Source organism: Chroicocephalus ridibundus, chromosome 9 (genome assembly GCF_963924245.1).
Source record: "Chroicocephalus ridibundus chromosome 9, bChrRid1.1, whole genome shotgun sequence".
Taxonomy (NCBI): Eukaryota; Metazoa; Chordata; class Aves; order Charadriiformes; family Laridae; genus Chroicocephalus; species Chroicocephalus ridibundus.
This window is the reverse complement of record NC_086292.1, coordinates 16048459-16076018: the sequence shown is the minus strand read 5'-3', so window position 1 is coordinate 16076018 and position 27560 is coordinate 16048459. Positions and strand designations below refer to the sequence as shown.

Sequence of the window (27560 nt, the reverse complement as noted above, 5' to 3'; positions counted from 1 at the left end):
GAAGCCTGACCTGCATAAAATAGACTATGACCCACCACCAAGTAATTTTTGCTATAAACACAAAAATTCTGATTTAACAGAGCTGGTCTTTTAAAACTACAGTGATCTACTTGTGACTTAAACAGTGAGTTCTAGACACTTGCTGTCTCATCTGAAAATACCTTGCTTCATCTTTATAGGCAATTAATGGTGTTAAGCTTTTGTTGGTTGAACACGAGCAGAGCTCTGTAGCCAGATTATCCCAGCCATTTGGAATAAGGAGAGAGGCATCTTCTTCCTGAGATTCCATTCTCTGCCAGGTGTGTCCCACTATCAGGGCAGCCTGATCCAGGTGGCGCAGGGTTAAGAGGTTAAGAGGAACAAAGTGGCTGCACTGGGCTATCTGGATCAGTGGCAGCAGACCGGCACCTTCCACCAAACCTCAAGTGCATTATGGCTCTCCCTTCAAAGGCAGGATCAGAAAACCGAAGCCTCTACTTACCAGGTGGTTCTAACCTCCCCTTCAATCTCTAAAGCCTTCCTTTCAGCTGAAAGCAGATTTTTATCTCAGCCTCATCAAGTTGCTTATGGGGTGCAGCTGCCTGCCAATTGGCCGCCTTCTTAACCCTCTCTTCCTCAGCCCCTTCAGACAGTTTCCCATATGACACATAATTTAAATAAGTTAAACGTAGACGTCATAATACAACATTTCATGTAGTGGTCTTCAAGTGAGTATTTTTCTCTCCTATTTTATATCAAAATACTTTTTTATTCCTCCTAGCCGCAGTTGTCACAGCAAATAATCATACCGAACAGGTAACACTGTGTAAGATACAAAATGCAGTATCATTCTTGGTTTTAGATGTATATAAAACTTTTGGTCACATTAAAATTCAAGTGCTTTGTTTGAGGCTCTTTTCATTACCTGGTACAGATCACCATGCATATATTACTTACTGTTATTGTTTATGACTCCAATAATCCTCGCCACATCTACAAAGTTTTCCGGAAGTTATTTTGTATTTCCATTACAATAGAATGACTTAGGGCTTGCTTTCTGCTGACCCTCGTAAGAAATTTCCAAGACACTCTTTATTAAATAGGGCAGTATATTGCACTCTGGTAAGATTCTTGAGCTGGCTAACCAACAGTGTTTTCCACATTTTCAATTACAGCACTTTTTTCACCCTCGGGAGTATTACTGTAGTTCCTGTAGTTTCCTACTGAAGCATAAAACAATTCCTTATGGTTTGTGTAAAATAGAGACTAGGTTGTCGTAACCGTGGCTCTCCAAGAGATGGTCTTTTTAAAATGGTTTTGTGAGAAGCCATCAATAGGTTTTCCAAGTTGTGTGAACCAAGAATGAAGTTTTAAAAGCATGTAGGGTTTTTTGGCATATAGTTCCTTGGAAATCAGTGGTTCAAATGTGTTTTATATACACTCATATGTAAACTAGAGGTCTGTTTGGGTTTAATACCTGAAGGAAAAGTGAAACTTTTTATATTTGATGATATGTCTCCAGATGTCACAGTACCTGAAAATACTGAATCGTTGTAGGATCTCATCCTAAAATTCTTAACTTCCCAACTGTCTGAGCAGATGTTGTGAGCACTTTTTACTATCTGAGACAGAGCTTTCAGTGAATGGCCATTGTAATGCCATGTAGAATAACACGGCTGGTATTGCTCCATTACATCAAAGGTGTTTTCCCACAACACGGTACTACAGAAACTGGTTTTTGTTCTGTGTGACTGTACTGTGTTACCTGAAAGCATAGTAAATGTGTAGGGGAAGCAAATTGAGAAAATTAAGAATCTAAGGTTTATTATTAAGGATAATATTTATTACACAAGAGTCTACAATTATGTTATTGCTACATTACCTTGCAGAACAAAGTGAAGTTCTGAGTTAGGGCTTGCCTTACGTAGGCAAAGGAACTCAAACCAAAATACGCTGGATTGAGAAACTAACTGGAGTTTACATTCTTTCCTACAGAGTGAGATTTTGGAGAAGTAAGTAATGCAATACTTTCTAGATAAGCTCCATGTTGTAGTTCATCTGTAATGATCAACCCGGTTACCTAAGTAAGGCTGCCAGTGCCCTGTGATGGAGATGCAGGAATGCATGCGTTCAGAAAACATATTCATTTTCCAGACAGCTGCTGCCAAAGGCAGAGTTTGCTGGATGGGGGAGAAGGCGATGGCTCCTGCAGATGCAAAGCGCTCTGCGGGAAAGTTCATAACCTCCTGCGAAAAGTATTTGAGTCATTTAATTGAGTAGCAAGTAATGATGTGTGTACACTCCCCCTACACAGGCTGTAAATAGATTAATAACAAAGGGCTTTATTAAACAGCATTATGCTTTACTTTTCTCTGCTTTTTCCATTAGCAAGGTTTCGTTACGGCGCTGTATTAGAACGGTATCTGCTACAACGATCGGTCCTTTCCCGCGGCCGGACCCGGCGGCGAGAGAAGGCAGGTGAACGGGCTGCAAAGCAGCACCGGGAGCTCCGCCACCCCCCGGCCCGCTCCGCCACCCCCGGGCCCTGCCTGCGCCCTCCCGCCGACGGTCCCGCTCCCGGCTGGCGGCCTGCCCGGAGAGAGGGAGGCGGCCGCGGGGCTCTGCCAGCCGGGTGTGCCCTGCCCAAGGCGCGGCTCCCTCGCAGGTACTAATCGCCGCCCTGCCCCGGCTCCCTCCTGCATTTGCCGCCCCGCTCCCCGCCGGAGCCGGCGGTGCCCGAGCGCGGCCGGCATGTACGGGGGCCAGCAGCAGCTGCAGCCCCCCTCGCTGCCCCCGCACCTCCAGCAGCAGCAGCAGCACCACTACTACCGGCGCCAGCAGCACTACAGCACGCTCCCCGCCGCCCGGCGGCCTCTGGCCTACCCGGAGCCGCTGCCCCGGCCCCTGCCCTGCCGGGAGCCACCGCCCTGCCCGGAGCCGCTGCCCCGGACCCCGCCGTGCCGGGAGCCGCCGCCCTGCCCGGAGCCCCCGCCGCCGCCGCGGCCCCCGCCGTGCCGGGAGCCGCCGTCCTGCCCGGAGCCGGCGCCGCGGCCCTTGCCGTGCTTCGACCCGGCGCCCCACCAGCAGCAGGAAAGCGGGGTGGCGTACGACCGCGTGCGGACCTACGGCCCCGGCTGCCGGCGGGTCAGCACCTCCTGCTCCTCCCGGGCGGCCTCGCCGCTGGAGTGCTCGCACGGCTACCAGCAAGTCATCTCCGGCTGCGACCCGCAACAGGTACGGCAGCTCTCCGGCCCTCCCACCCGCCCTCCCTCCGCATAGCCCGGGCCGGGCCGCCACCTGCCCGCCCGCGGCTCTCCCCGCCGCCCTGTCCCGCTCCCGCCCGGCCTGAGGCGGCGTCGAAGCCAGGCGCCCTTGTGCCGGCGGGCAGGCGGCAGGCCTCCCGCGGGTCCCGCCCGGCGGGGAGGGGGTCGGGGCGGGCATCCCGCCCGGCGGGGAGCGGGGAGCCCCGGCGCGGCCGAGCCCTTCACCGCCCGCCCCGCACCTGCCCGGGGCTTCTCCTTCGAAAATGTCGTTTTGCCTCAGATGAACACCCGTCTGGGGAAAAACGCGGCTATTCCCCCTGCGCGGAGGCGGCCCCACTGCGGGGTGGGCGGGAGGCCCGTCCGGAGCCGCTCAGCGCCCCGCCGCTGCCGTGAGGGGCCCGGCCCGGCAACCACCCGGGGGCGGAACGGCCGGCTTCACCGCGCACCGGGGCTGTTCTCCGGCACCCTCAGACCCGTAATTTATTTAATCTTCCCGCGGCGGGTGGGGGTGTGCGTCCGTGCAAGGGGGGGCGGGCGGGCCGCGGCGGGAGGAGAGGGGCCGCCTTCGGCGCGGGCAGCGGCTGAATCATGGAACCGCAGGATGGTTCGGGTTGGAAGGGACCTTAAATATCATCCAGTTCCAGCCCCCCTCCCACTAGACCAGGCTGTCGGTGTTCGGTGTCGGTGTTCACACCTCAGCTACCCGTTTTCATCTAGAATTCTTAAAACCCTTTAAATTTCTCTGTTTGAGTGGATCAGTTAATCCCATATTTGTTTCCTGTTTGGCAATTCTAATTAGATTTTTTTTTTTTAAACGTGAACTTCTAAATACCCTACTCCATTGCAGTATTTTTGCCCATTTTGTCAACAGAACGGTAAAATTCCAGCCGGAGCAGGAGCCCAGGGCTGCCGGTTGCGCAGACTGGGTGCTCCCTTCCCACGGAGGGGATGCACACACAGACACTGCTCTGCTGCCTTGGTGCTGCTCGTGTAAATGTAATATAAAGGTGTGTGTGCTTAATAGTTCTGCGCGAATCAATGATGCTAATAACGTATGCGACTGAGCAGGTAGGGAAGTAATAGAGTTCAATTAGCTTTGCTTTAAAACTCTTCACAATGCAGTTTGGCAGGTTTGCTGCTGTGTGGGTATTTGGGGAATGGCTTGAAGGTATTGATGGAATTTAATATAATTTTAACATATGCGATTGTTACCTTTGCTAAGTCTTCAAAACAAAACTACAAACCAATGACATAAGAACAGCTTTGACTGTAAAAACAGAAAGGGAGATCAGAATTTATTCTTAAACCATTTTTTTCTCTTATACATCAGACTGTCGTTAATATCAGTAGAAGCAGGATGGGTGTGTTATATGCAATATGACAACGTGTATTTGTTTCAAGTTGAACTCTTATTTAATTTTCTTTCCTGTGGTGTGAAAACACTTGACTAGAGATTAAGACCAATAAAGCCGTATTTGGGTAGTTTTAGGGCCACCTTCCTCTGCAGGGTGGCTTCTGTGAATTCTGGAAAGTGAGCCGCTTCAGTGGCAGCTTTAAATGACTTGGATGTGACAGACGCATTCCTGCAGTATCAAAGCTGTTAATCCCTCTTTTGCAAGATGTGGGGCAGGAGTGTAAACACTGGCCTCTCACCTCCCAGATAAGTGATCTGCTCAACTAGGCTAGATTGAATTGTGTTAGGCTAGTCTGAATTGTGTTCAATTAATTAAATATTCATTAGAATAAATACTGCAGTCCTAGGTTTCCTCTGCTCAGATAAGTGTGTGAACAATTTGATTATAGACTGAAATGCTGTCTCTGCTCTAAGAAATACGTTTAATTTTCAACATCTGTTTTAGTCACTGAATCCATTAAGTCGTGATGATGAAAAATAATTTCTTGCTGAAGGGTTTTGCTGGATTAGACTTCAAAGACAAAAGAGGATGTTGTTCAAATCAGGCTTTGTGTGGGTTGCATTTTTCATGGTGGAGAGGGAAGGTGCTTAATAAAGATTATTAGGAAGTTACTAAAGATGAAAATGGTTAACAAACAAGGAAGTCAGCTGGGAGTAGACAGAAATTGCGTACTTGGTGCTGAATGGGAGTTGCCAGAAGGAAGCACTGGGAAGAATGTAGGAAGTTTCCAAAGAGCTGCAATGTGAAGAAGTGCAATTGTCTTTTTGACTCCGTTGCCCTTGGAGCAGATCACGTATAGCTGCATAAACTGAATAATGTAAGGATACCTACCTCGCATGGATGTTTTAACTTAGCACTAGAGTTTTCAGCTAATGGCAGCCTAGAGCTGTAGTCTACGCTTCTTACTGTTGATAGGGCAAAGGGCTATCTTTGAGCAATATTTAACTTCTGCAGAGCTTTTGTAGATTAATGACAACAAATGTCTACATCGCTGCTGATAGGCTATCCTATTATTTAGTTACGTGATTATGTGTTCTGTTATGTTTATGTACATTTTTAATAAACCAAAGGGAGGGAAAATTTGAAACTGGTGTGTGCATATAGGACACGTCATTGTATTTTTTTGTAGTTCAGGATTCAGTTTTCTTTACTTTTTCAATCTAACTTTGTTTTATTCTTGATGTAGAAGCCAAATGCTACTCCCAGCTGTGGCAAGCTTCATCTGGAGTAATTCATGGCAGATTTTGCTCTCATCTGCTTGATCTAAAGGAAGAATGTTGTTTAGAATAAATTCTCGTCCAGTATGGTGTACACGTATGAACCCTTTCACTGTGGTCATGAAAAAATATGTGAAGTAGCGCACACACAAGACATCTGCTGTCAGTGCAGAGAGCAAAATCCTGAAAGCCTTTGTAGGAGTTTATCCATGTGAGAAATTTTGTGAGTAAGATCTTTTCGTGGTTGGGCTGGGTTCTGTGAAGTGCTAAAGGCTCTCACCTCCCATTGTGAAAATGGTATAATATTAACCAGCTTGTAAGATTTGTCTGTATTGTTTGAAACGGCTCTCAAACATAGCCTGCCATTTCCGTATTTCAGCTGCCAAAGGTAACTCATAAATTCTGATTAGATGACTGAATTGCTTGTAATTAATGAGAATATGTTACGGATAAAAGGTTTTGACATAGATGAAATTCTCACCTTAATCGCTGGTTTGTCTGAAGCTAAGGGAAACTTGCTGAAATAAAAGTTAGTGTACTGATTGTTTTTGCATAAAATTTGGACATGATAACTGGATAAATTTACCAAATGGTTATTTTAAAACTTAAAAATCCTATTTCAAAATCATTATGAAAGTGTTAGCATATCCCTTTTGAAATTATCCTTATAAACATAGACCCAGAACAACTGGTCAGGCCGTTACAAATCCCAAACCCAGTTGTGCCACTGCAATCCCCAACAGCACTGAACTCTCCCCGTTAATATCCCACCCTCCCCTTCCTTCTCCCAGTTACAAAATGCCGCATCTCCAAAGCGTTCCAGGAGATGACAGAGAGTAGCCTGAGCTGCGCCCCTTGGAAATGATGGGCAACCAGAAATGCAGTCACAGGGTTTCTGGCTTCCCGGCTCCCTCCCAGCCTGTGCGAGTCCAGCCTGCTTGGCTGGTACGGGAGGGAGGGAGGGCAGGCAAATCCGTGTTCATAAGGGAGGGAGGGAAATGTATCTGCATCAAAGCTCTTTGGAAATGAAAGAGTTTGGGTATCTTAAAAATAAGCATAATTTTACCCAAGCAAAACATTCTTAGGTTCTGTATAATATTCCACACATGATTAGGCCATCCTTTTGAATAGTATAATAGTATATTTTGACTTAAAATGGTCTGGTCTGCTCAGTTCTGAATGTATTCCTCCGAGAACACATGGGTAACTAGATAAAATAGTTTTACACATTATGGTCTCCAAACTAGACAGTGTGAGTTACGTATTCCAAAGCCCTGTGTCAGCGTGATTTAGTTCAGGCAGGTTTGTCCAACTTTTCAGTAAATTGAAAATGTGTCTTTTGATTTCATGCACAGCACTTATCTTGTTTCCATGTGCCGTACAATGGTAGTCACCTCTGAACAAGTACTGCGCTCCCGTGGTACTCGTGCTGCGGTAGCACTGGCGCGCTCCAGGACAGACAGAGCCGGTGGTGCGAGGCTCGGCACGGAGCTCAGAGCTGCCTTGCCTGGGTCAGAGGAGGAACTGGGAATGAGGACTATGCCTGCTGACAAACTGGTGGGAAGGAAATACCACTGGACATTCATTTTTTTAAGTATTTTACTTTTTTGTTCAAATTCTGTAGGCGTCAGAGGGATGTAGGAATGGGGCTGTATGTTCTAGACCTCCATATTGTCTCTTTTTGGTGTTATGTCCCAATACAGAGAGTTCTGTTGGCGTCGGTGGGTTCCCTTCCTTGACAGACCTACCTCAGGTACACCGTGTGTGGGAGGAGTAAGCAGCTTTCTAAGTTTTCTGGAGCACTTATAATTTTGACGTTTCTTAATTACAATGATTGCTGGTAAAACAGTTTCTTTTCTGCTTTGATTTCTCTTTCCTGGTGCTGTTATGATTCACTCTCAGGAGATTTGGAAAACAGCTTCAGGCTTCCTAAACTTATGCAACAGTTCACAGCTGGAAATCTGACCTACTTCAGAGCTGCTCTTACCTGGTTGAGAATGTCTCTGGGACTGAAGTGCAGCAATGTAAACTTCCCAAGCTCTGCCCACGGGCTAAGGGAAGAAGTGATTTGTTATGAAAATTGCAAATTTGTACTGTGAGGAAGAATAGATAGTGTGCTGTAAACTAACAAATTGCCCAGTTCTTAGATTAGATTCAGTGGGAATTTTGCTCACTTGGATAAAGAAGCAGACAGGGAGACTTCAAGCAAAGTGCACGATTTGTTACAACTCGTGGTGTCCACAAAACGTAAGGCAGTGCCTGCAATTGCTTATAGATGGTGCTGGGGAAAAAAGTGAAAGAATCTGTTTGAAAATTAACAAAACTGCTGCTATTTTTGGATTTCTGTAATTTTAAAAGGCGTATTTCGTTTTTCATTCAAGAATGTGCAAATGTTCTGTGTGGGCATCTTTTTTCATAGGTGTCAGTCATGAAGTTTTGTGACCACTTTTTGAAACAATTGCCACTGCTTGGTGCATTGGATAGTGACCCGATGTGGTTTGCTGGCAGTTCCTCTGCCCCTTTCATTTCAGTGTCTAAGGAAAATACGCATTTTCTTCCCTCGGTGAAACAAAAAATGTTTAAGACATGCATCTGTTTACACTAGCTGGCCTTGATATGTAACGTGAAAGACCATAAGTGTCTGTGGAATGTGATCCTTTAAGATCTGGTCCAGTGTGTCAGCTTTGATCTATATCCTGTTCTGTTGGCGCACACAGAAAATAAGGACTAATTCCCTCAGACCTGCAAAGAGGTGACTGAGAAAAAACAGACTCTTAAAACTGAGAGGGACAGGTTGCGTCCTGCCACACTGTCTGTGGGATGTTTCATTCATTTGGGCTGGGAAGGCCCTGGCTTTAAACCATTTCTAGGTGATTTCGGACAGTGGATCTCAATGTGTTTATAGCTGATGACCATGTTCAGGTTACTTTGGGAATCCACGTAAGCTTGAGAGAGTAAAGTGAAGCAATCACTGAATCTTTACTTATTTTCTTCCCTGCAGGGCACTATTCGAAGGATTATTATCGAGAATCCTGATCAGGTAGGAAAACTCTTTAGTGCTGGAGTGCTTGTGCAACTCTTCCTACTTTAATTATCCGGATTTGGTAAAGCGTGCAGCTGCCTCCTTCAGGGAATGCTAAATATTTTTAAATTATGTGCCCCCTACCTCTGGTTATGAGAAAAATTACTAGGAATTGAAAATACTACAGAATTGCCAGCCAGAATTCCCACCTCTCAGCAGTGAAGTCTCTATTAATATGCCTGAATAGTATCGCTAGTGGGGATTAACTTCTAACTGTTTCTACTACGTTTATTTCAAATGTTGTCTATATGGAAGCACAGTCACTTTGTTTCCAAATGGACATACATTCAAATGTACATATCTTAAAGAACTATCTCGAAACATACATGTCTTCAAATTACAAAAATCCCTTATAATTTTTTAGTCAAAAATTGCCCTACTTCTGAATTTGACAACATTTATGAATGTTTTTATTAAAATGTTTTACAGGAGCCGCTATCCCCATTTCTTAGAGGGGGGAATTTCTGTCCTGGAAATAATGTCATCTATGAAAAGACAATAAGAAAATATGAGCTATTAAATCCCCTCCAAGTAAGTCGGTTAAGTTATCTATTACAGAACAAAATTGAGATGGTAGTAGAAAAATAATGTTCTTGGGTTGTTGGTTTTTTTTGTTGGGAACTACTGTCAATGTGAGAATTGCCTCGTTTCTTGTTGAATTACAGGACACATTCTCAAAGTAAATGAAACAATTTACGTATGTAAGGAGAGCAGAATCTGGAAGGTTTGGTATATTTTTACTAAGAATTTATGATTACAGACTAATAATGAAAACAGCTGTTGTTTCTCTAGCACTGTCAGTCTTTATCTGAATACTGACTGAGAATTAGTTTCTTGCAGTAGCTGCACAACAGAATAACCAATACAAATTTTTACACAAAATTAATTGAAAAGACAAATTTTAGCTTTCATTTTTCTTTTTTTTTTTTTTTTTTTTTACTTATTCTTGAAAAAATATATTCGGTAAAGCTGTCTGAAATTTCATCTTAGAATTGGTGTTTTGTCAATAGCAAAAATATTATTTCCTTCTTTCTTGCTCTGAAGTAGTTATTTTGAACAGAAGAATTTTGAAATGAAGGCTATTCAGAGGGATTAATCTTATCTGTTTGGGTTTTTGTCTGTTTGTTTTAACTTCAGTTTTCATTCCATTCTGGATTTTAGATAGGTAAATTAGGTGCGATATCCATACCCTAAAGTGGAAAAGGAAAAAATTTGAGGTCATGATGAGTAAGAGCTTCTTTCTTCCCACAGAATAATGAAGTGTGGAGTTTAGTCCTGGAAACCATATTTCTACTTCTGTGTTTTGTTACCCAGGATATATCTAGATTTATGTCAAATCAGGAGTGTAGTTTTGAAGAACATTTCCCAGTCTCCTACTACAGATCCCTCTTTAGTTTTTACACTGCACTGTGGTCTTGGACCACGTGAACTAGATTTTTCAGGTAAAATGCGTTGGAAGAGTGCACCCGGAGTGCTAGGACTGCTAACGGGCGTTCAGCCCATTAAAAACCCGATGTAAAACCTCCTCGGATACATTGAAGGTCGGTATTGGGGCCTCTCTGCTCCTCTTGTGCAAGCGTCTAACAGGGCTGTAACGTAGACTCTGCGTTCGCAGAATTAGATGTTGGTTCAGCCTTTTAAATGTAACTGCATTGTGAATTTTAAGTCAAAATTACCTGAAGCCTAGAATATGCATTTAAATAATTCTATGTAGATACAAAATAAGTATTTTTTTGAAGTAAACTTGTAACAGCCACGATCTAGAGAAACAAGTAAGTTTGCTGAAATCAGTAACTTTCAGTGTTTTGATGGGAACGTAAACTAGTTTCTAGTTTATTGTTTCTGTGGATGGTTTTGTAAATAGCACATTTCTTGATTATAAAACCAAGACAGGTGTCCCTTGTATATTCTACACTCTGAATCTGGAATTGCTCAAAGCATTTGTAGAGGAAATGTCTTGAGCCATTTCCTGTACTGATTTTTTTTCTAACTGAAATAATGAAAACTCAGTTCAACTGGAGCTCTTTTTTTATCTCTAAAATACTTACTGAATCAGGATATGCATGTCGCCCTTGCCTGAGAATGTTAAGAGTAACACCTTAACGTACAACTCAGGAAAGGTGTGTCTTCAGTACTTTTCATTTGCAGCCACTAAAATTTGAGGAGCTGGTGAATTGCAACCTTGAAGTATGAAAGTGTGAGGCAAACTCACGTTCAATTAGGAAAAAAAGCATTTTTATTAGGATTATTAAAATACCTGAAACTGTCAGCAGTCTTTCAGTGAAAACCATGTTTCATGCATTTATATATTCATATTAAGCTTCCATCTCATTAAGATGTGTTCAGCACCTTAAAAAAACCCCATTCTTGTTTGTAGGAGAAGCAGTACCAATTTTCCCACCACTGTCAGATTCCCCCGCAGGCCGATCAGTGCCACGTTGTCCAGCCCTGCCAGCACTCTGAGCAGTCCCAAGTCACCCACCAGTGCCAGCAGACACAGACCAGCAGCCCCTGTGAAATCATCCCAGTCTCTGTCAGCGATGACTGCCGAGGAAATACAGTGCGGAGGGTAACGGTTCAAGCCTGTGAGCCGGTAAGAATCGTTCGCTGAATGTTTTACTATTCACAGTGTATTTTTGTTTTACATGCGGAGTACAAAACTCTACAAATACATAATTGCGAATCCCCAATCGCAAAAGTTTTTGTTCCAACTCGTAGTACAGTTATTAAGCACTATATGCCCAGTGTAAGTAAACAGCAGTTTGTGTGTCTGTTGCAGGTAACTTCTTTGGATGCTGTAATTGCAGACATTGTCTAGAACTATCCAAGGCTTTGTCATGTGCCGCTAAGGGGGAGTGGAGGGGAAAGCTGTTTTTGGTGTTGTATCCTATTTCTTGTTGGTGTAGACCTGTGCTTAATTGTACTGACTGATCCGCCATTCTGTTGTCCTTTAAATGCATTAAGGTTTGCTGGCTTCTTTGGTTTTTTTTCTTTATCTGGGAGTGCTACCCATTGACCGAGTCAGGTTTCATCTGTCAGTCTCTGTACAACAAAGATTGAGTAATGTAACACCTATGCCTCTAGTTTTGGAGAAAAGATACATTACTGTAGGAACTGGACATATATCAATTCAGGATTGCTTTCCATCTAAACTGATCAATAAGGATTTCAAATATATTTGAATTTGCTGTAGAAGTATTTGACATAGGTTCACTGGAAGCGCAAAACTAGCCTCACCCTTCGTTTTACAGCAGGCTGCGAGTTCTGGAGTTTCTCAGGGCTGCAGGAGGGTTGCTGTACGTCTGCGCTATTACTGCAGCTGCGGGAGGGAGTGCAGTAGCCCTTCCTGTGCGTCCATTCAATATACAGGTGACAAGACAAACATACTTGGTGACCTCAGCGTTAGAGCTACGCGGAATCTTCCATAGCCAGATACTCCCATAAACCAACTTAGATACACGGAGTTTATTGTTCACGCGGGTAAACATTTGAACTGTGGCAATACAAATACTGCTTCTGCAGTGGGGAATCCTGTACCCGGCTGGTTTTGTCTGGATGCTGCCCGCAGGCGTGCTACCCACTGCAGCTCTGGAAACATGTATATTAATTAAAGATCTCCTAATTCTCAACACTTTCCATATTAGAATAATGATGATGATGTTGCTGTAGAAGAGAATATGTAGTGTATTTCTCATTGTTGTAAAGGAAGTAATTTATTTCTGTATAGTTTACTGAAAATCAGAAGACATGGAAGACTCAATACTAAGGAAAACAACAGTGTTCACAAATTGCAAATTAGTAAGAGCAACAAAACCAAACCCATTTTACTTGTAGCATTTTCATGTTCAGCTTTCATTCCAAAGAAGGGAACTCAATTATGATCATCTTGCGTGTCTTGTGCTAGGTGAACTGCTCACAGGAAAATAACGACCAACTGGACTGCCGCTACTTCGGTGAGCTTCTTGCTGAACTGAACCGCAAGACTAATGACTTGTACAGCTGTTTACTACAGCACGTGGAAAAGATAGGCGGAAGGTATTGGCATGTTATCTGCTCTGTCATTTCGATGTTCCAGAAACCCTGGCGCTGCACACTTGAGAGGACACTGTTGTTTGCAAATTGGTTTGTTTTTCTTTTCCTGACTAGAAGCAACTGTGTATTTTACACATTGATCTAATTTGCTGAGTAACTGAGGACATAAAAATGCTGTAAGACAAGTAAATTTATTGAATTTGATGCTTTTTCAAATTGTTTAGACTAATATGCAGTAAGAATTAGGTATCCCACACCTGTTTGCTTACAGAGCAAACAAGTTATACTTCCAGCGTGCTCTGACATATATTTAATGATGCAATTCTATTATTATGTCCTGAAGAAACAACCCAAATGTCCAAATTGTCATTTCCTTTGTTCTGTTACAGTTATGTTATGTCATGGATTAAAAGATGGCCACCATAAGGCATAAAGCTCAGTATCTACTTGCAAATTAATGTTAAGCATGTATTCTGCAGAGCCCTGCAGACTGTCTTTGGAAAAGAAATGCAAAATCCCAGCAGCCCTGAGTATTCACAATGTTCTCGCCTTTCCCTCCCCATCACTGTGGCTTCATTCTCCCCCCTCGTTCCCCATCTCCTTTGGTGCTTTCCAAGTTCACTGAAATAAGAAAAGTGGTCCCATAGCACAGGAAAAGTGGAATTTAAGCATCACAAAGAACCTGATGCTGCTACGTAAACACTTCATGTTTATTGCATGTCAATATATTGCAGCATAGTTCTGGGTAAACCATCACCCAGCCAATTAAGAATGTAACTGGGTTAACCGAACATAACCGGGATAACTGCCCAGAGAAGCGGAGATAGTCAGCCCGTGTTAACTGTGCTGCTGTTAGAATACGCCAGTCTCCTTAGATGCTTCTGCACGGAGGCATGTTTAACAACGCGTGTTGCCTGGCACCTTAAAAGGAAGGTAACAGCTCTTCATCTCATGAAGAACCTTCCTTGCTCCGTATTTTGAAGATGATCTTTTTGTAGTTGTCAATGTGGGTATGAATTCGTAAAGGTCTCAAGAAGCTTTCTGTTAATTGGTCCCTTGGATTTTGTCTGTTTTACAGGAACCATGATGTTGAATTTACGTGCCAGGTAAGCATCGGGCGTGCTCTTAACGAGCCGTTTCTGTGCCATGTAGCGTTAACAATGGTGTTGGATCTTCAAACAAATTAGGCCAAGCCAGTTTAAATGAAGGATGTTGGTGTTTGTCAGTTAATGATTCCTGCTGGTTCATTCGGAGCCTGAAACCTACTGCTAGGCATGTATTTGCAAGTGTGATAATACTGAAAGGAAACTTCAGTAATTTGCATTATTCCAGTATGAGAGTCAAATTTTGAAAGTCTTTCCTGTTGGGCCAACACTGGTTTCATTGCAAAACAACTTACACAACTACGTGTATTGTCGCTAGGCGTTTTTTGCAAAGGATCTTTCACGCTCTTGCCAACAAAGCTGCTGGTCAGCAACATGCGCTGCAAGAAGTGAAGAATCCTGCCCCTGACAGAGGAAAGGAGTGTCTGTCAGCTGACAGAACAGACTTCCTACGGCCACAGAAAGCCCACTTGTGTGAATCAGGCCATGACAGAACCATCAGCACCGCTGGTGTTCCTAAAGGCATTGTGGATATGGCAGAAATCTTTCCCTAGGACTCAGTTACACGAAGCAGTGCCACTTAATCACGGGCAGGATCTCCGGTGACACACTTGTCATCTTTAGTTCATTGACAGGCTGGTCTTTGTTTAGAAACATGAGATTTGCTCATATCATAAACTGCTGGGAGTTTAGCGTCAGCTGTTATTTTCTTGAGGATTGCTTTGAATACCACTTTTAAAATAAATGTTAAACTCAATGATTTGAATGTGTGCCTCATGTATCACTTCATCTCAGTTTTTATATGCAACACATATATAAGACTTTGGAATTTTTCTGCATACGCTTTGATCTATTTTCATTGCTTATTTGCCTTGTACTAAACGTGTTTTTCATAGTAGACCCACGTAATTAATGAAAAAAACACACGATCTACCAGGCAAAATTCTTAATCAAGATGTCTCCCCTTCCCTCCCTTCTTTGCTTAGACTGAAGAAATTGAAGATTTGATTCCCAAAGGACTGTCTGAGACAACAAAGCAGCAGATTCGTTATCTCCTCCAGGTACGAGTGGGGTGGAGGGCTGTGGGGGAGCCTGTAGTTAACTGGAAACAGTGGAAGCCGGCTCACAATACCGGGGATTTTGTACGCAACATACTTCACTCTATATTCTGCTTATCCATTCTTCCTAGTGTAAGAGGTATTGAATCATACAGGTGGCTCCAAGTGACATGTTTTGGCAGCTGGTTCCATAGACTACTTGTGTATTTTAAACTGAGCTTTACTGGTTTCACTGGAAAACATCTGGGCTTTTGACCAATTACAGGAGAGCGCGGATCTTTCATCCTTTTGTTTGTGTTGTATATTAATGCTTTACTTTAAAAGCTAAAGGCAAATAGTAGCTGCTTCCCTGAATGCTGCGTTGGCTATCAATTGCCAACTACATTGAACACTTAGAACTTAGGTCTCGCCTTGTACAAGGCCAGACCTAAGTTCTAAGTGTTCTATGTAGTCGGTTGAAAACCTCTGGTTAAAAACCTCTAACATAGCACTGAGTTCTGAGGCACGCTTACGATATTCAGTAACAAAACATAAACCATTTCTGTTTTGGTTCCATTTATATATGGCTTTTGATCTTCTGATCTTTTCTTTAGCTACCCAACCATCCCAACTTGCCTTCTCAATCCCCAGCCAGGTGGCCTGGCTGTGAGGCAGACAGGAATGCACGGTTCCGATAATGGTGGTTCCTTTTGTTGCTTCTCAGCACTGCAATACTCCGCAGTGTGTTTTTTAGAAAAAACACTTGACCTCTGTATGAATTGCCTGGAAGACAGCCGACTGGAACTGGCCCCTGCCTTTGACAGAACATTAAAACCGGTGCTGTAGCATGAATCCCACTGTCAACTCCAGAACCGTTCGACATGTAGGTGTGTTAGAACAGGACCCAAACCAACCCGCGGTGCTCAGCAGGTGTGTCTAGGTCTGGTCTCCCTGAGGTAGGGGTACGGTGATCCCACCCGGGACCTGCAGCTTACAGTCGCTTCCTGGTAAAAAAATACATTTGAATAATGTTGTGAATGAGCAACCTGGTCTGACTTCACGGCTGAGCCTGCTTCAAGCAGGAGAGCTGGACAAGGTGACCTCCCAAGTCCCTTCCAACCTGAATTATTCTGATTCTTTTACAATGGAGACAGACAGCAACACCAAACTACTTCACGACCTGACGTCAGAACGCTGTCCCAGGAAGCTGGCTCAGCTCACCTCTGTGGGAAGGAGCTGAAACACGTATTTCCTGTTTTCTTAAAGGCCGGCTGCTTTTACATTCTCACACCTATGCTGAAAAAAAATGCAGCTAAAACATCTTCTGGGGAACCAGATTTTGTCAGCGTACATCCAGTGTGTTCTCAAGACTCCAGCCCCCTCTCGGAGAGAGTTACGTGCGGTGCGTTTTTATATCGGAGGACTCTGAGCCAGCTGTCAAACTGCTCGGATAAAGCCTGTGCTGGGTGTCCCCAGAAGCTCAAGTCTAAGAGCCCGGAGAACTTCACTGTAGAAGTACAAGACACTTATGGAATTTAGCAAAGTCTAGCACTAAGTAGTTGCTGAGTGGGGATTTACTTACACTTTCAGTCTAAGTTCAACTATTTTGACTTAATTCCTTCTTTTAATCTACTCCTAGAGTGTATTTTGCAATAAAACCAACAAAACTATAAGTCAAAACTTAAATTCTACTTTAATTAACAAACAAATGGATGAGTTACATTAGAAATGTTATTTTTGAAGCCTCAGTCACAGGATCGCACCAGTGGGGATAAAAAATACGACAAGGGCTAATCACCATATTGATGGAGATCCTGGTAGCTTTCTTCAGCGTGCATCATCAACACATTTTCATTTTAACCAGTAACTTGTAAGGGAAAGTATCAGAGGAAGAGAAACAGACAGGAGGGTTTCGTTTTGGTCCAGACAGTAAAAAAAATCCATCTTCTGCATAGATATTCAGCCCTTCCAGATGAGTCAAAACTTGAGGAATTATTTTGTGTGTTCTTTCAAAATCTGTTTTTCTTAAGTATTAGAAATGTATCCTGGGATGCAACAATTAGTGTTTTACACCTGAATCGGTACACAGCTGTTAACACGCACCGAACGCAAGCCAAGCGCAGCGTTGGGCTGTTGTGCAGCACTGCCTTTGTTTTCATCCAGTCAACTCCTTTAATCTTTGGGATCTTCTTCCTTTAAAGGGAGGAGTGGGTTGTATGGCGCTTTATTTTAATTTTAATTAAATTCTCTTGCCCTTGGGCTGAAAGTGTGCTTTGACAGATCTCAGAGGTGGTGACTCACTCCTCTGTGGCATCTCAGGTAGGATCGTTATTTTTTAAAATCAGCCTAAGTCACAAAGCTCTGAGCGCTCAAAAAACGTACAAATGCAGTTCTTTACTCTCTTGTTCCTTCCATTTTAAAAATGTTACCGTGTGTTACAAGGCAGTAATTAAAAAGCTATGCCATTTGCGTAACAAAGTGCACGAAAATGTGTTTCTTTGCAGACACTGTGGGTACTTGAAAGAATGTAGTAGTTGTAAGAGTAAAGTTCTTCTCAGTTGCACAGCAGTTTTCTGTTCTACCCATTGTCAAGCGTATTGTAAACAAAGCACACTAATTAATCAGAAGTATACATTCTCTTTTTTTCCCCCTCCTAGATGAGAGTGACATCAGACAAATCTCTGAGACTCGTGCTTTCCACTTTCAAAAATTTACGTGAAGAGCTTTGCCATTTGCAGGATGACTTGGGGGTAAGCCGTGGCCTCATCCATTTGTTTTCACCTGTCAACAGGAAATCCGTTATGAGGAAATTTAAATTGTGAAGTCCAGGCTTTAGTTCCTTTAATGGAAATGGCTGGTTTATTAATGGACGTGAAAGACTCGTATGTGGATGAGGTTAGATTTCTTTCTAGCGGTGGTTTTCAAGTGTTCAATGTGTTGAAGCCTGAAAAATCAAATACTTTCAAAGGAAGAAAAGACTCTGAGTGAATTAGATGGAGAGCCCTGCATTGCTGTATACAGTGCATACGTATCTACAGAGGTGTAGATGAACTGTAGTTTTAGTCTTAACGCGGACAAGGCGTATGCACCACGTGCCTGTTGGCTACTGCTGGTCCAGGAATGAGGCCTCGGTTCCGACAAAGCTGTATTTCCCGCTGCACAGGAAAGCTGTTGGCAGCTGGTGGCGTCAACAACTGCGGTGGTTCTCCCGGGCACAGGCGGCCCAGCTGGGAAGCCGGAGCTCTACAGGCTGCTGAGATGGAGAGTAGAGAATTGCTGTTAGGAAAGCAAGAATGTGTCCCACACCAGCCCAAGTGCTCAGCACTGCTGGAAACTTCACAGCAGCATCCTGTGAAATGCAAAGTTTTAGGAGGGAAGAGGGAGTTTTAACCATCATCTTTAACACAGAACAAGGAGTCTGTGCAGTGAAGTGGGCTTAGTTTTGGGGTTTTTCTTAGTTTCTTTTTAATAACTGCAAATAATTCTTTCTGGGACAGAGTGAAAGAGAGAGCAGTGTCCAGGATCCCAGTGCTCACCGCACCACACAAACCCACAGATACTGTAGTCACGGGCAACTGTGTGCTAGGTAGTTAAAAACCCAGAAGTTTCAAGAAAACTGAGTATTTGCTCAGTTCTAAAACATCACTTACTAATTACTCAGTATGTTGCACTTACTTTGAATGTGGGAAAAGTTTACTGAAAAATTGCAGCTATTGACTGTAAACACTTTTCTCTTACAGAAGCTAGAAACTGAGAATGTCTGTCTTAAGAAGGATTTGGCTTTTAAAGATTCTCAAGTAAAAGAATACGAAACTATGTTGACTTCTCTGAGAGAGAATAATCGTCAGCAGCAGGTAAATCTAAAAACGTATTTTCAGTGCAATTACAGTCAGCGAAAAACTCGCCAGTATGCTGACTTGGGAGCGTTCTAGGTAGTTGCTGCTTGGTTTATGTTTGCGTATGTGAGTGACCCTGTGACTTCCTGAAGGAACACTGCGCATTCATTCCGCTTCTGTGCTTTCCAGCAAGGGCTGAGAGAGAGCACCGCAAAGTGCCGCTCTCTGGAAGAACAGCTCCTCTCCCTGCGGCTCAGCGACGGGGAGAAGGAGTGTCAGCTGAAGGAAGCAGAGTACTGCAAGCGAGCCTTGGAGCAAGAGATCCAGAGCCTCAGACTACAGGTAACAGGCTCCCTTGATACAGATGCATTAACGTATGAAAGTTAATGATGAAAACTCTCTTTGTAAAATAAAAAAGTATTTCATTTTTTGTAGACCTGCTCTAATCCAACACTACAGACCACCACAGATGAACTCTCCAGCCGTTATGTAGAGATGATCAATAACTTGAGAGAAGATAAAGATCGTGAGATCCGCAGTCTGAGGGTAAGTTGGTTAACTTGGCACGGTGCATCCCTCCCCTTGTACAGCTGCAGGTAAACAGCTGCTTTGTTTAAGGAACAGGAAAGATCTACCATATGTGCTTCTTAGATATCTTTCGGTCCTGCAATTACTTTATACAGAGACCCTAATGATGGCTCAGAAACCCTTACGGTATAACATAAAACTGTGATTTTTAAAAGAAGTACAATTCCTTAGATGTAGAAATTAGGTATTAATCAGATTAGCAGTCTTCCCTAAAGGGAGATTTTGTGTGTCCTGATAAAGTAAGAAACTAGCCAAAAGATACCCAACAGAAAACAAAAATAAATCCCAGTCAAAAATGCATGCAGGAAACACCTCTCATTTAAATCACTGTAGTAGTATTTTACCAACCTGGAAGGCAAATCAACTTGTTCAGTGTTGTATTAGCTTTATTGTGTTATAAAACTATTAAATTGTTAGTGGTCAGAATTCAGTCCAATTAGCACTTACTGAATTTACTGTGCCGCAAAACGTTATTTGAAAATCATTGGGTTTTGCTGTTTATGATTTTAATGAAAAAAATAAATCTGGAGTCCTAGATAGATACCGAGAGGTCACCTGCAGGGAGCAGCAAACACCTAACTACTCCTTAACCTCTGTTTTAGTCTCAGTTATCCCAATTCCAGCAAGATATATCAAGGAGAGAAGGAAGTAACAGTGACTTGCAAATAAGGTTGCACGAACTGACGTCAATGTTGGAGGAGAAAGAGGCTTTTATTAAACAACAGCAAGAGGTAAAATAATACAACTTATTTCTAAGAATTTTTATATTTAAGCCTCCACTTCCTGTGAGGGTGGAAACTTCCCAGGAAGTCCCTTGTACTCTCCTGGTTCAGCAATCAGGGTTAGGATGTTTTTTAACCAAATGCTTTTCCTCTGACAGTCTTTTGGAAGGACAGGCTTTTTTGGACTGCTCTTTGCGGGGAATTTCTGCAAATATTTTGTGGTGACTTTAGTGAACTAACACTTCAGAAAACGTTACTTGATTTGAATGTTTACTTTTGATTTTTTCAGGACCTCTTCAGATTGAAGCATGAGAAATTATCAGGCAGTCAGTCCCCCGGTGTAACAGCTATCATCACCAAGAAGTAATGTAGTTAGTTATTCATCTTTCTTAAAAATATATCCTTTGGCTTCTCCATTGTATATAGCCTCTATTAAGCAAGTCCTTGCCTCCTGAAAATGTCTTAGTACTGCCTGTTCCCCTTAAAGGGGAAAAAGTCGAGATTGGCTTTCCTGTCCGGGGAGGATTCAATACTGAGCATCGCAATAGCAATGGGAGGGGTGGGCAGCGTCTTGAAGTGACATTTAGATGACTGCATTAGCTTTTAGTTACTCGTGAAAATCTTTGGGCATTAATGACTGGCAGGACTGTGAGGCAAGATCAGAGTTACCGCTCTGGATGCGGGTACGCATATTTCAGTTTACAGGTTGCAACTCTTTTTAATACAGGTACAGGAATCAGTATCCTATTCTGGGTCTCCTGTCTGATGACTACAAGGTTACGTCACCTGTCAATAAATCACAAACTATTGTCATTGAGAGGACTGGAGAGATATGGAAACATGTAAGTTTACCCAGAGATCAACTATTCGGTCTCTGAACTTCCTAAGTATTCAATTTAACTTCAAAGAAAGTAGGAGCCAAAACTGACACCTGAGAGAAAAAGCCATAGTGTTAATTTAACTTGGCTGCCAAAAGCAAAGTGAATGATGAAAGTGAAGGAACTGTACTGTCTATTGCAAGAGGGCAGTAATTGTTGGGTGGAGTATGAATAAAATAACACATAATTACCTTTAACAAAAGAAGCAGCATTGCTCAAACACCAGCCTCTGCCCTCCTGCACAAGGCAGTCTCTCCCAGGCATCAGGGTGCTGGGGCGTTAGTTGGTGGGGACTTCGGTGTTGTGCTCCCAGGTGAAGGAGTGTTTTGGGTGGGCAGCGATCCTGAGTCACCAGCGTTAACGACTCCAGACTGTTACTGAAACGTACATCGAGACAGGGCAGTGACTAACCAAGGAAAGGCAGAACAGTGGAGACTTTTTAAGGAGTGATTCAAAGTGAAAATACAAACTAGGACTGCAGAAGCTATTCATGTTGCAGGGCACAAGGTAACGTGGCCAAGTCTGAACACCAAGGTAAAGGCTTGAGAAAGATCAATGCGGCCAGTTCACAACCCCGTGTTCTGAACACTGGAATCCGATGATGCTGGCTGCAGACGGAGTATGGCACAGCAGCACAAATAAACGAGCCTTGAGAGAGCAGCTTTGTGGGGGACATGACCAAGAAAAAGACAATTACATGAGCAGCCCGAGTAGAGGAGGGTAAAACATCTGGCATGTTCTAAAAGGCGTTGTTACCTAGAGTAGGATTAAGAAAACAAAAGGTAGAGGTCACTGGCAAACTGCAGTGTTTTATTGCTGATCTCCAAAACTCATCCATGTGCATTGCAACCTGGTGAAATGTCCAGGAATTAAACATTAATAAATTACAAAAAGCCAAAACCCCCTCCCTCCTAGCTTACTCGAAAAGTCAGTCATACTTTCCATTATAAAAAATGGATGAGTGTACTCTGCATTTGAAGAGATCAGTATCATTAAATGAGAACTGTATTTTAAGTTTCCCAAGCTCTCTATCAACCACTAGTGCAAGTTTCAGTTGAAACAAAATTACCTTGCTGCAAGATAAACTTGGTAAGTTTGAGAAGTGCCAATTTCACCTTTACTCCAAGCTTCACAAGTACTTCTGTGTTCATGTACTGTCAGCCCAATCTTTTTATGTGCATTCATTACCGAATAGCAATGCTGACAGGGATCTGAATAGCGTGAGGTTGTACTGAAGCAAGTAAGTAGCCTGTACGTGATACTGTCTTTCAAGCAGTGATTATTTCTCAAGCTCAGTCCTTCACGATACTCAAATGAACGTACTTAAATGTTCTTTGTAATGTTGATTATTAGTTAACATTAGAGAAAACTTGTAGGATATAAATTTTTTAACACCTACTATTTAGGTGTAAGTTCCTGTTCTTGGTTGTTTTCCTCAGTACGAAAAAGCTCTTGTCCTGGGTTTCGCGTTCACTGGTGACAGGGAATGACGCCAGTTCTGACATCTCCCCTTGCTGAACAAAACCCTCACAGCTTAACGACAGGACTTTGACCTTGCCAGTACCAGCTGCTGTGAGCACTGACGTGCTGAGCGCCGGTTAAGGAGGAAAGGCTCGCTGTCCGCTTGGAACACTTTAAAAGTCAGGCTCTTAGAGAAATAAATATAAAATTAAATGAGGCTTGCTTTATATACCAGGTAGTTTTGTTTTCTATACAGAAATAAGTTTGTGTATTTTCTTCTAACAAGCTGCCTGTTTCTTTCAGGAATGAAAGAAATCCCTAAGCTATCAGAGCTGCTCAAAGGAGTTCACGATGACTAAAATTGCTTTACTTTCTGCTATTTTGCATCTGGAAAAGGTTCGGTCTGATAGTGAGAAAGGCTGGGGAACACATTAAGGACATGGAAGCATGAAGATGATGGAAAACACCGTCTCATCCTCCCCATAAAGAACTCTCTTACCTGTGTCCATAATCTGCCACTAACAGCTGTGGACAAACATACTTTTTCATGCACTTACTTCTCTCAGAAGAGCACGCTATGCCAGGCTTTCGTGGACTTCAGTTTTTCTTGACATGACTAACGTCTGTTCTTCAGCCAGTCCTGAAGCAACTAAAAGACAAAAGAAAGAAATCTGAAACCTTTTCCTTTTTGCACTATTATTTGCCATATTCTTCAGTTCTTTCTACTCATGCTGAGAAGTGAGAATGTTACAAATTTAAGTCCGACACATAAAGATTGGCTGGTTTCAGTGCAGATCTGCAGATTGCTCTTTTATCTACTACTGCCCAGTGAAGGTGAGCAAACCCCAGAAACAACCTTTATGGGGAATTTTAAAAATACCTCACTTCAAAATGCTTACCTTCCCTCTGCCTATGTATGGGAAGCTAAAACACAAAGGAGAATTACTCCAGATATACAATTCCTCACACTCAGCTACTGAATTAGCAAATACCAGACTTACCTAGTGAAATGATGGGGCGCATGCTAATTTTGAAGCATGTTATTGACCTCAGAGTTGGTGTATTTCCAGCTGAACCTTTATCCAAACCAGCCATAAGTATTTGCTGTGCTTGAAAATTTTAAGAACTTGGTATATTTTTATAATAGATAAACTTAGTATGAAAATAGCTCATAGACTGAGTTTCATTATCACACCACCTTCCATTTGCAATTGTTGCTCCTCGCAGGACCACGTAAGTTCTCTCAAAATGATTAGGTATTAATAATTAATTAATGACTCAATTAATAACCTAATAAAATTAATTAATAATTAAGTAGTTGCCTAAGCAACACATGCAGAGAAGCACAGGGGACATTTTAAACTATGCAATCAAAAGGCGCCAGCTCTTTATTAGGGGGTTCTTGCTTTGCTTTATTTCTGCAGACATATATTTCTATTCACAAATAATATATATCAGAGAATGTTTAATGGTGAAAGAATGTAGGCTCTCTGTACGTATGAAATAAACCTAAATGTAACTTTCTGAATCATTTCTATCTGTACTGGAAACACCTGCTGTCTATGTGGTGGGCTGGAGGGGGTTGTTTATGTGATGTGATGCTGCCTTTTTTCAGACAACTTGGCCCTCTAAATCAATCTTTACAAGTAAAGGAACAGTGTTAGGTCCCTTTTCTTGCTGCTGCCACCACCAGTCCTCCACTCGGTTAGTGCTGGGGTGTCAAAGATGACCTAATGCGCTTCGTAATGGAAAAAGAGCCCAGCGTCAAACCTACTCACTGCGCTGCTCGAGTACGTCCGCCCTAAGACAGGCCTGCAGTTTCAGAAGCCAAGTAAGAGAGTCTGCACCATTAAAAAACAATCACTTTAGCGTAGCTCTACAGAAAGAGGTTTTAATTAATTAAAAATTAAATATCCTCATTTGAAGGAGGAGTGCCTTGCCCCTCTGAAATCAGTAATTATTAGATTCTAAAATAACCTTGTCACTTCTGTAGAGCAGTTAAATATAAGGTACATATATGCAAAAAAGTTAACATACTAATGAGGCAAAATAGTCCCAAAGTGTATCCTATCCCAATAAATAGTTTAGTCATCTAATGACTTTTCCCTTTGGTAACCTAAGTGATAGAACGCAATGAAAGAGGATGTCCACCACATTTGTTTAATGCCATCACACCGTTACCTGTGCACAACGGTGCTGTTATCCCGACTGAAGGACACAAACTAATTTGCTGACTTACCGTGGTCTTCGCCATGATCTCAGCTGGGCTTGACTAAGTGGAAGCATTACACAGGCAGCTCAGAAGAAGCTACAAAGAGCAGAAACACGAGTTATTAATGGAAATAGCATGCACTCGTTTCAGCCATTGCAAGGGTTGTACGGTGTATTTACTAACCATTCGCTCCAGTAACACCAGTGTTTCTTTAACTCTGCATGACTTAAGACCGTGCAATAGCACAACGCAAGCAGTAAATGCCCTTAAAGGACAGAAACACGCAGGCTCTGAATAGTCAGAGCTGTTGGGCTTGGTGTTCTACTTTACAACAAAAGCCAGGATTAGGCAAATGATCTGTTTTGCATATACAGCTGGCATTATGATAAATTTGAAAACACTGTGATTGTTCCCCATACCTGAAGAGATGGGTAACATACATACTACTTAAAAGCCCAGTTTGCTAATTAGGAAAGACAGCCATCAATACTGTATTGTGTAGCACAGCTCAGCTTCTCTAAGGTTTCTCTGTTAAAGTATTTTAAGCCTTCCATACACTGCAAATGCTACAGAGCTGACTGTCATAACCACACATTTTCCTCACAGATAACACAAAGCAACAGATAGTTGTCAGAAAGCTGAATCAGGATTAGACTAGGAGATGAAGCATAATGGCCATCTGGGGCTGGTTTTGATTTCAAATGAAATTTATTTAAGGAGCAAATTTAGTATTTTTTATTTAAAAAGTACATTTCATTTGCTGTAGCCTCGTGTATTGCCTCTTTTCTGTTGAACTGAAACTGATTTACCCAATACCATTTCTGCTGGAGTTTACAGAAACACATTTTCCTCATTTATTCATCTGTGTAAATCCTCGTTATCACCCTGATTACAAACTTTATAGAGAATTTTTCACCTCAATTTCAGGTAGGTCCACTGAGACTTCTACATTTTTTCAGGAACAGATTAGAAAAATCAAAGAGAGCACTTACTTACTTCATACATTTAGAACAATTTACTTAACTGCCCTCTTAAGAATGTCTTATCAATAGTTTTATTAAATAAAGTTTCACTATCTAACCAGATTTGATAGCATGCTGAGTTTCCTGTGCTTACACTGAAGAGTAGGAGAAAATTGTCTTCTGGTTTCTATTACTGACTTTTCCATGCAACTCAGTATGCAACACGGAACACTTCACCTGCCTCCGCTGTAACACAGAAGCCAAATACAGCCCTGCTTCCCAAGTTCCTGATACCTCCAGCATTCTGTCTCAGGAGTCCACTGAGACTTACCTTTACCTTGAGAGTTCTCTGCTGGTGTTCTTCTGTATTTTCTCTCTCTCAATTTCATTACCTTCATTAATTGCCAACATTTGAAACCTGAAGAAAAAAACCACAGATGATGATCAAGACATGAATCATTTTTAACTGTTCCTCGTTTTTAGGGATTTCTTAGTCTGTCATTCAAATAAAAAACTACAGTAAGCAAATCTCCACATTTCAGAGCCACCCTTCCACATGTTTGTGAAACTTGCTGCTTGTTCAAGCAACCGAGATGTGTTTGTACATCACATATGGCACAGCAGAAGCAGGTAGAGGAGAAACCCAGACACAGTCAAGAACAGCTCAATTATCTCAGTGTTGTGCTCCAGGCAGTGAACAGCTTTACAGCGCACGTCAGCTTTCCTACTGCTGGTAGTGTGGGGTGGCATCCTATCACGAATGCTGGGAAAGGTAATTCACCCTATTAGTGTTGCTGTAGGGACAGATTTGGAACAATGTGACAAGCAAAGACTGTTTTCACCAAAATAGCTTCAAAGCCCTTACTGAAAATGTGGCAAAAGACAAGACATACATAAACTTCACTAAGGAAAGTATGTATGCATGAAAAATGATCAGATGTACTAAAGAGTACCTTTAAAAGAACAGAGATCATGCAACTTCACAACAACGATGGAAGACACCATTCAGAGACTTCAGGACAAGTAATAAAATACGATACCACCAACTTTTATCATTCAACATTTAAGTCAGAAGACTTGCAAGGCTTACGGGTGGTGGTAGTGTCTCTCCTTGACTTGCTTCCTACCACTGCTTAGGAACTCATCGGCTTTGAAAAGGAATAAGCAGGACCTGCCTGTAGAGCATTTCATCTCATCCTAAAGGCTTCATCAGTTTGGGTAACGGGAGGCAGCTTGCTGCCAGCTCGGAGGGAGCCAGGCAGGGCAGAAGTACAGACTATACAGAGCAAGGGTCTGTGGAAGTACTGAGATACAAGAGTTTTACTGCAATTTGACATAGTGCGTTTTTAAAATCATGACACCTCCACAGTAACAATAAAACAGCCATCATCAATTCTCTTAAGTATTTACTGGGAAAGTGCACAGAAAAGTATCTAGGAACTGTGCCTCAAACTGCTCAGGTGAAATTTTATTCTTATATTTCAGAAAATTTAAAATGCCACTTCCTAGTAAAATCTTACGTCAAGAATACCAACCAACTGCTTGCTTTAACACAGCATTTCAGTTACCGGGGAAACACAGCTGAAGGAAAAAAAAAGGTTCTGCCTGAGTCTTATCTTGTGTTGGATGAATACATAAACAAGATATATATGTTATAAGATCCTAAATTACCCAAACACCACACACAAAGTAAGAGCATTCAATATAGTACCACTTCCTCTCGGGGTTCTCTGCATTTAGCAGGGACATACCTTTGTTTTCCCTTCCTTAACC

At 42.5% G+C, this 27560-nt stretch overlaps 2 protein-coding genes across 9 annotated transcripts in view; one reads left to right on the top strand and one right to left on the bottom strand.

The window, feature by feature from the left end:
* The window catches only part of POF1B (POF1B actin binding protein), a 55451-nt gene extending 31774 nt beyond the window's left edge, over positions 1 to 23677 (top strand). Inside the window, exons 11-25 of one of the 2 annotated variants that reach the window (XM_063346315.1) lie at positions 2368 to 3213; positions 8876 to 8914; positions 9386 to 9487; positions 11334 to 11549; positions 12861 to 12991; positions 14067 to 14094; positions 15078 to 15152; positions 17786 to 17878; positions 18869 to 18982; positions 19154 to 19306; positions 19400 to 19510; positions 20155 to 20283; positions 20564 to 20637; positions 21002 to 21116; positions 22917 to 23677. In XM_063346315.1, the coding sequence (XP_063202385.1) occupies positions 2731 to 3213; positions 8876 to 8914; positions 9386 to 9487; positions 11334 to 11549; positions 12861 to 12991; positions 14067 to 14094; positions 15078 to 15152; positions 17786 to 17878; positions 18869 to 18982; positions 19154 to 19306; positions 19400 to 19510; positions 20155 to 20283; positions 20564 to 20637; positions 21002 to 21116; positions 22917 to 22922 (1869 nt within the window). In that variant the 5' untranslated portion in view covers positions 2368 to 2730 and the 3' untranslated portion in view covers positions 22923 to 23677. Of the gene's footprint in view, positions 1 to 2367; positions 3214 to 3349; positions 3718 to 8875; positions 8915 to 9385; positions 9488 to 11333; positions 11550 to 12860; positions 12992 to 14066; positions 14095 to 15077; positions 15153 to 17785; positions 17879 to 18868; positions 18983 to 19153; positions 19307 to 19399; positions 19511 to 20154; positions 20284 to 20563; positions 20638 to 21001; positions 21117 to 22916 lie in introns of those variants that run through there. The other variant, XM_063346316.1, reaches the window with a different exon arrangement.
* Positions 15308 to 27560, bottom strand: part of ZNF711 (zinc finger protein 711) — a 40993-nt gene continuing 28740 nt past the window's right edge. For 4 of the 7 annotated variants that reach the window (XM_063346302.1, XM_063346306.1, XM_063346312.1 and 1 more), the window contains exons 12-16: positions 26119 to 26205; positions 24853 to 24921; positions 23171 to 23262; positions 21344 to 21529; positions 15308 to 18381 (exon numbers count right to left, since the gene is read on the bottom strand). The gene's annotated coding sequence lies outside the window, so the exon portion shown is untranslated. Of the gene's footprint in view, positions 18382 to 21343; positions 21909 to 23170; positions 23263 to 24852; positions 24922 to 26118; positions 26206 to 27560 lie in introns of all 7 variants that reach the window. The other 3 variants (XM_063346303.1, XM_063346304.1, XM_063346305.1) reach the window with 3 other exon arrangements.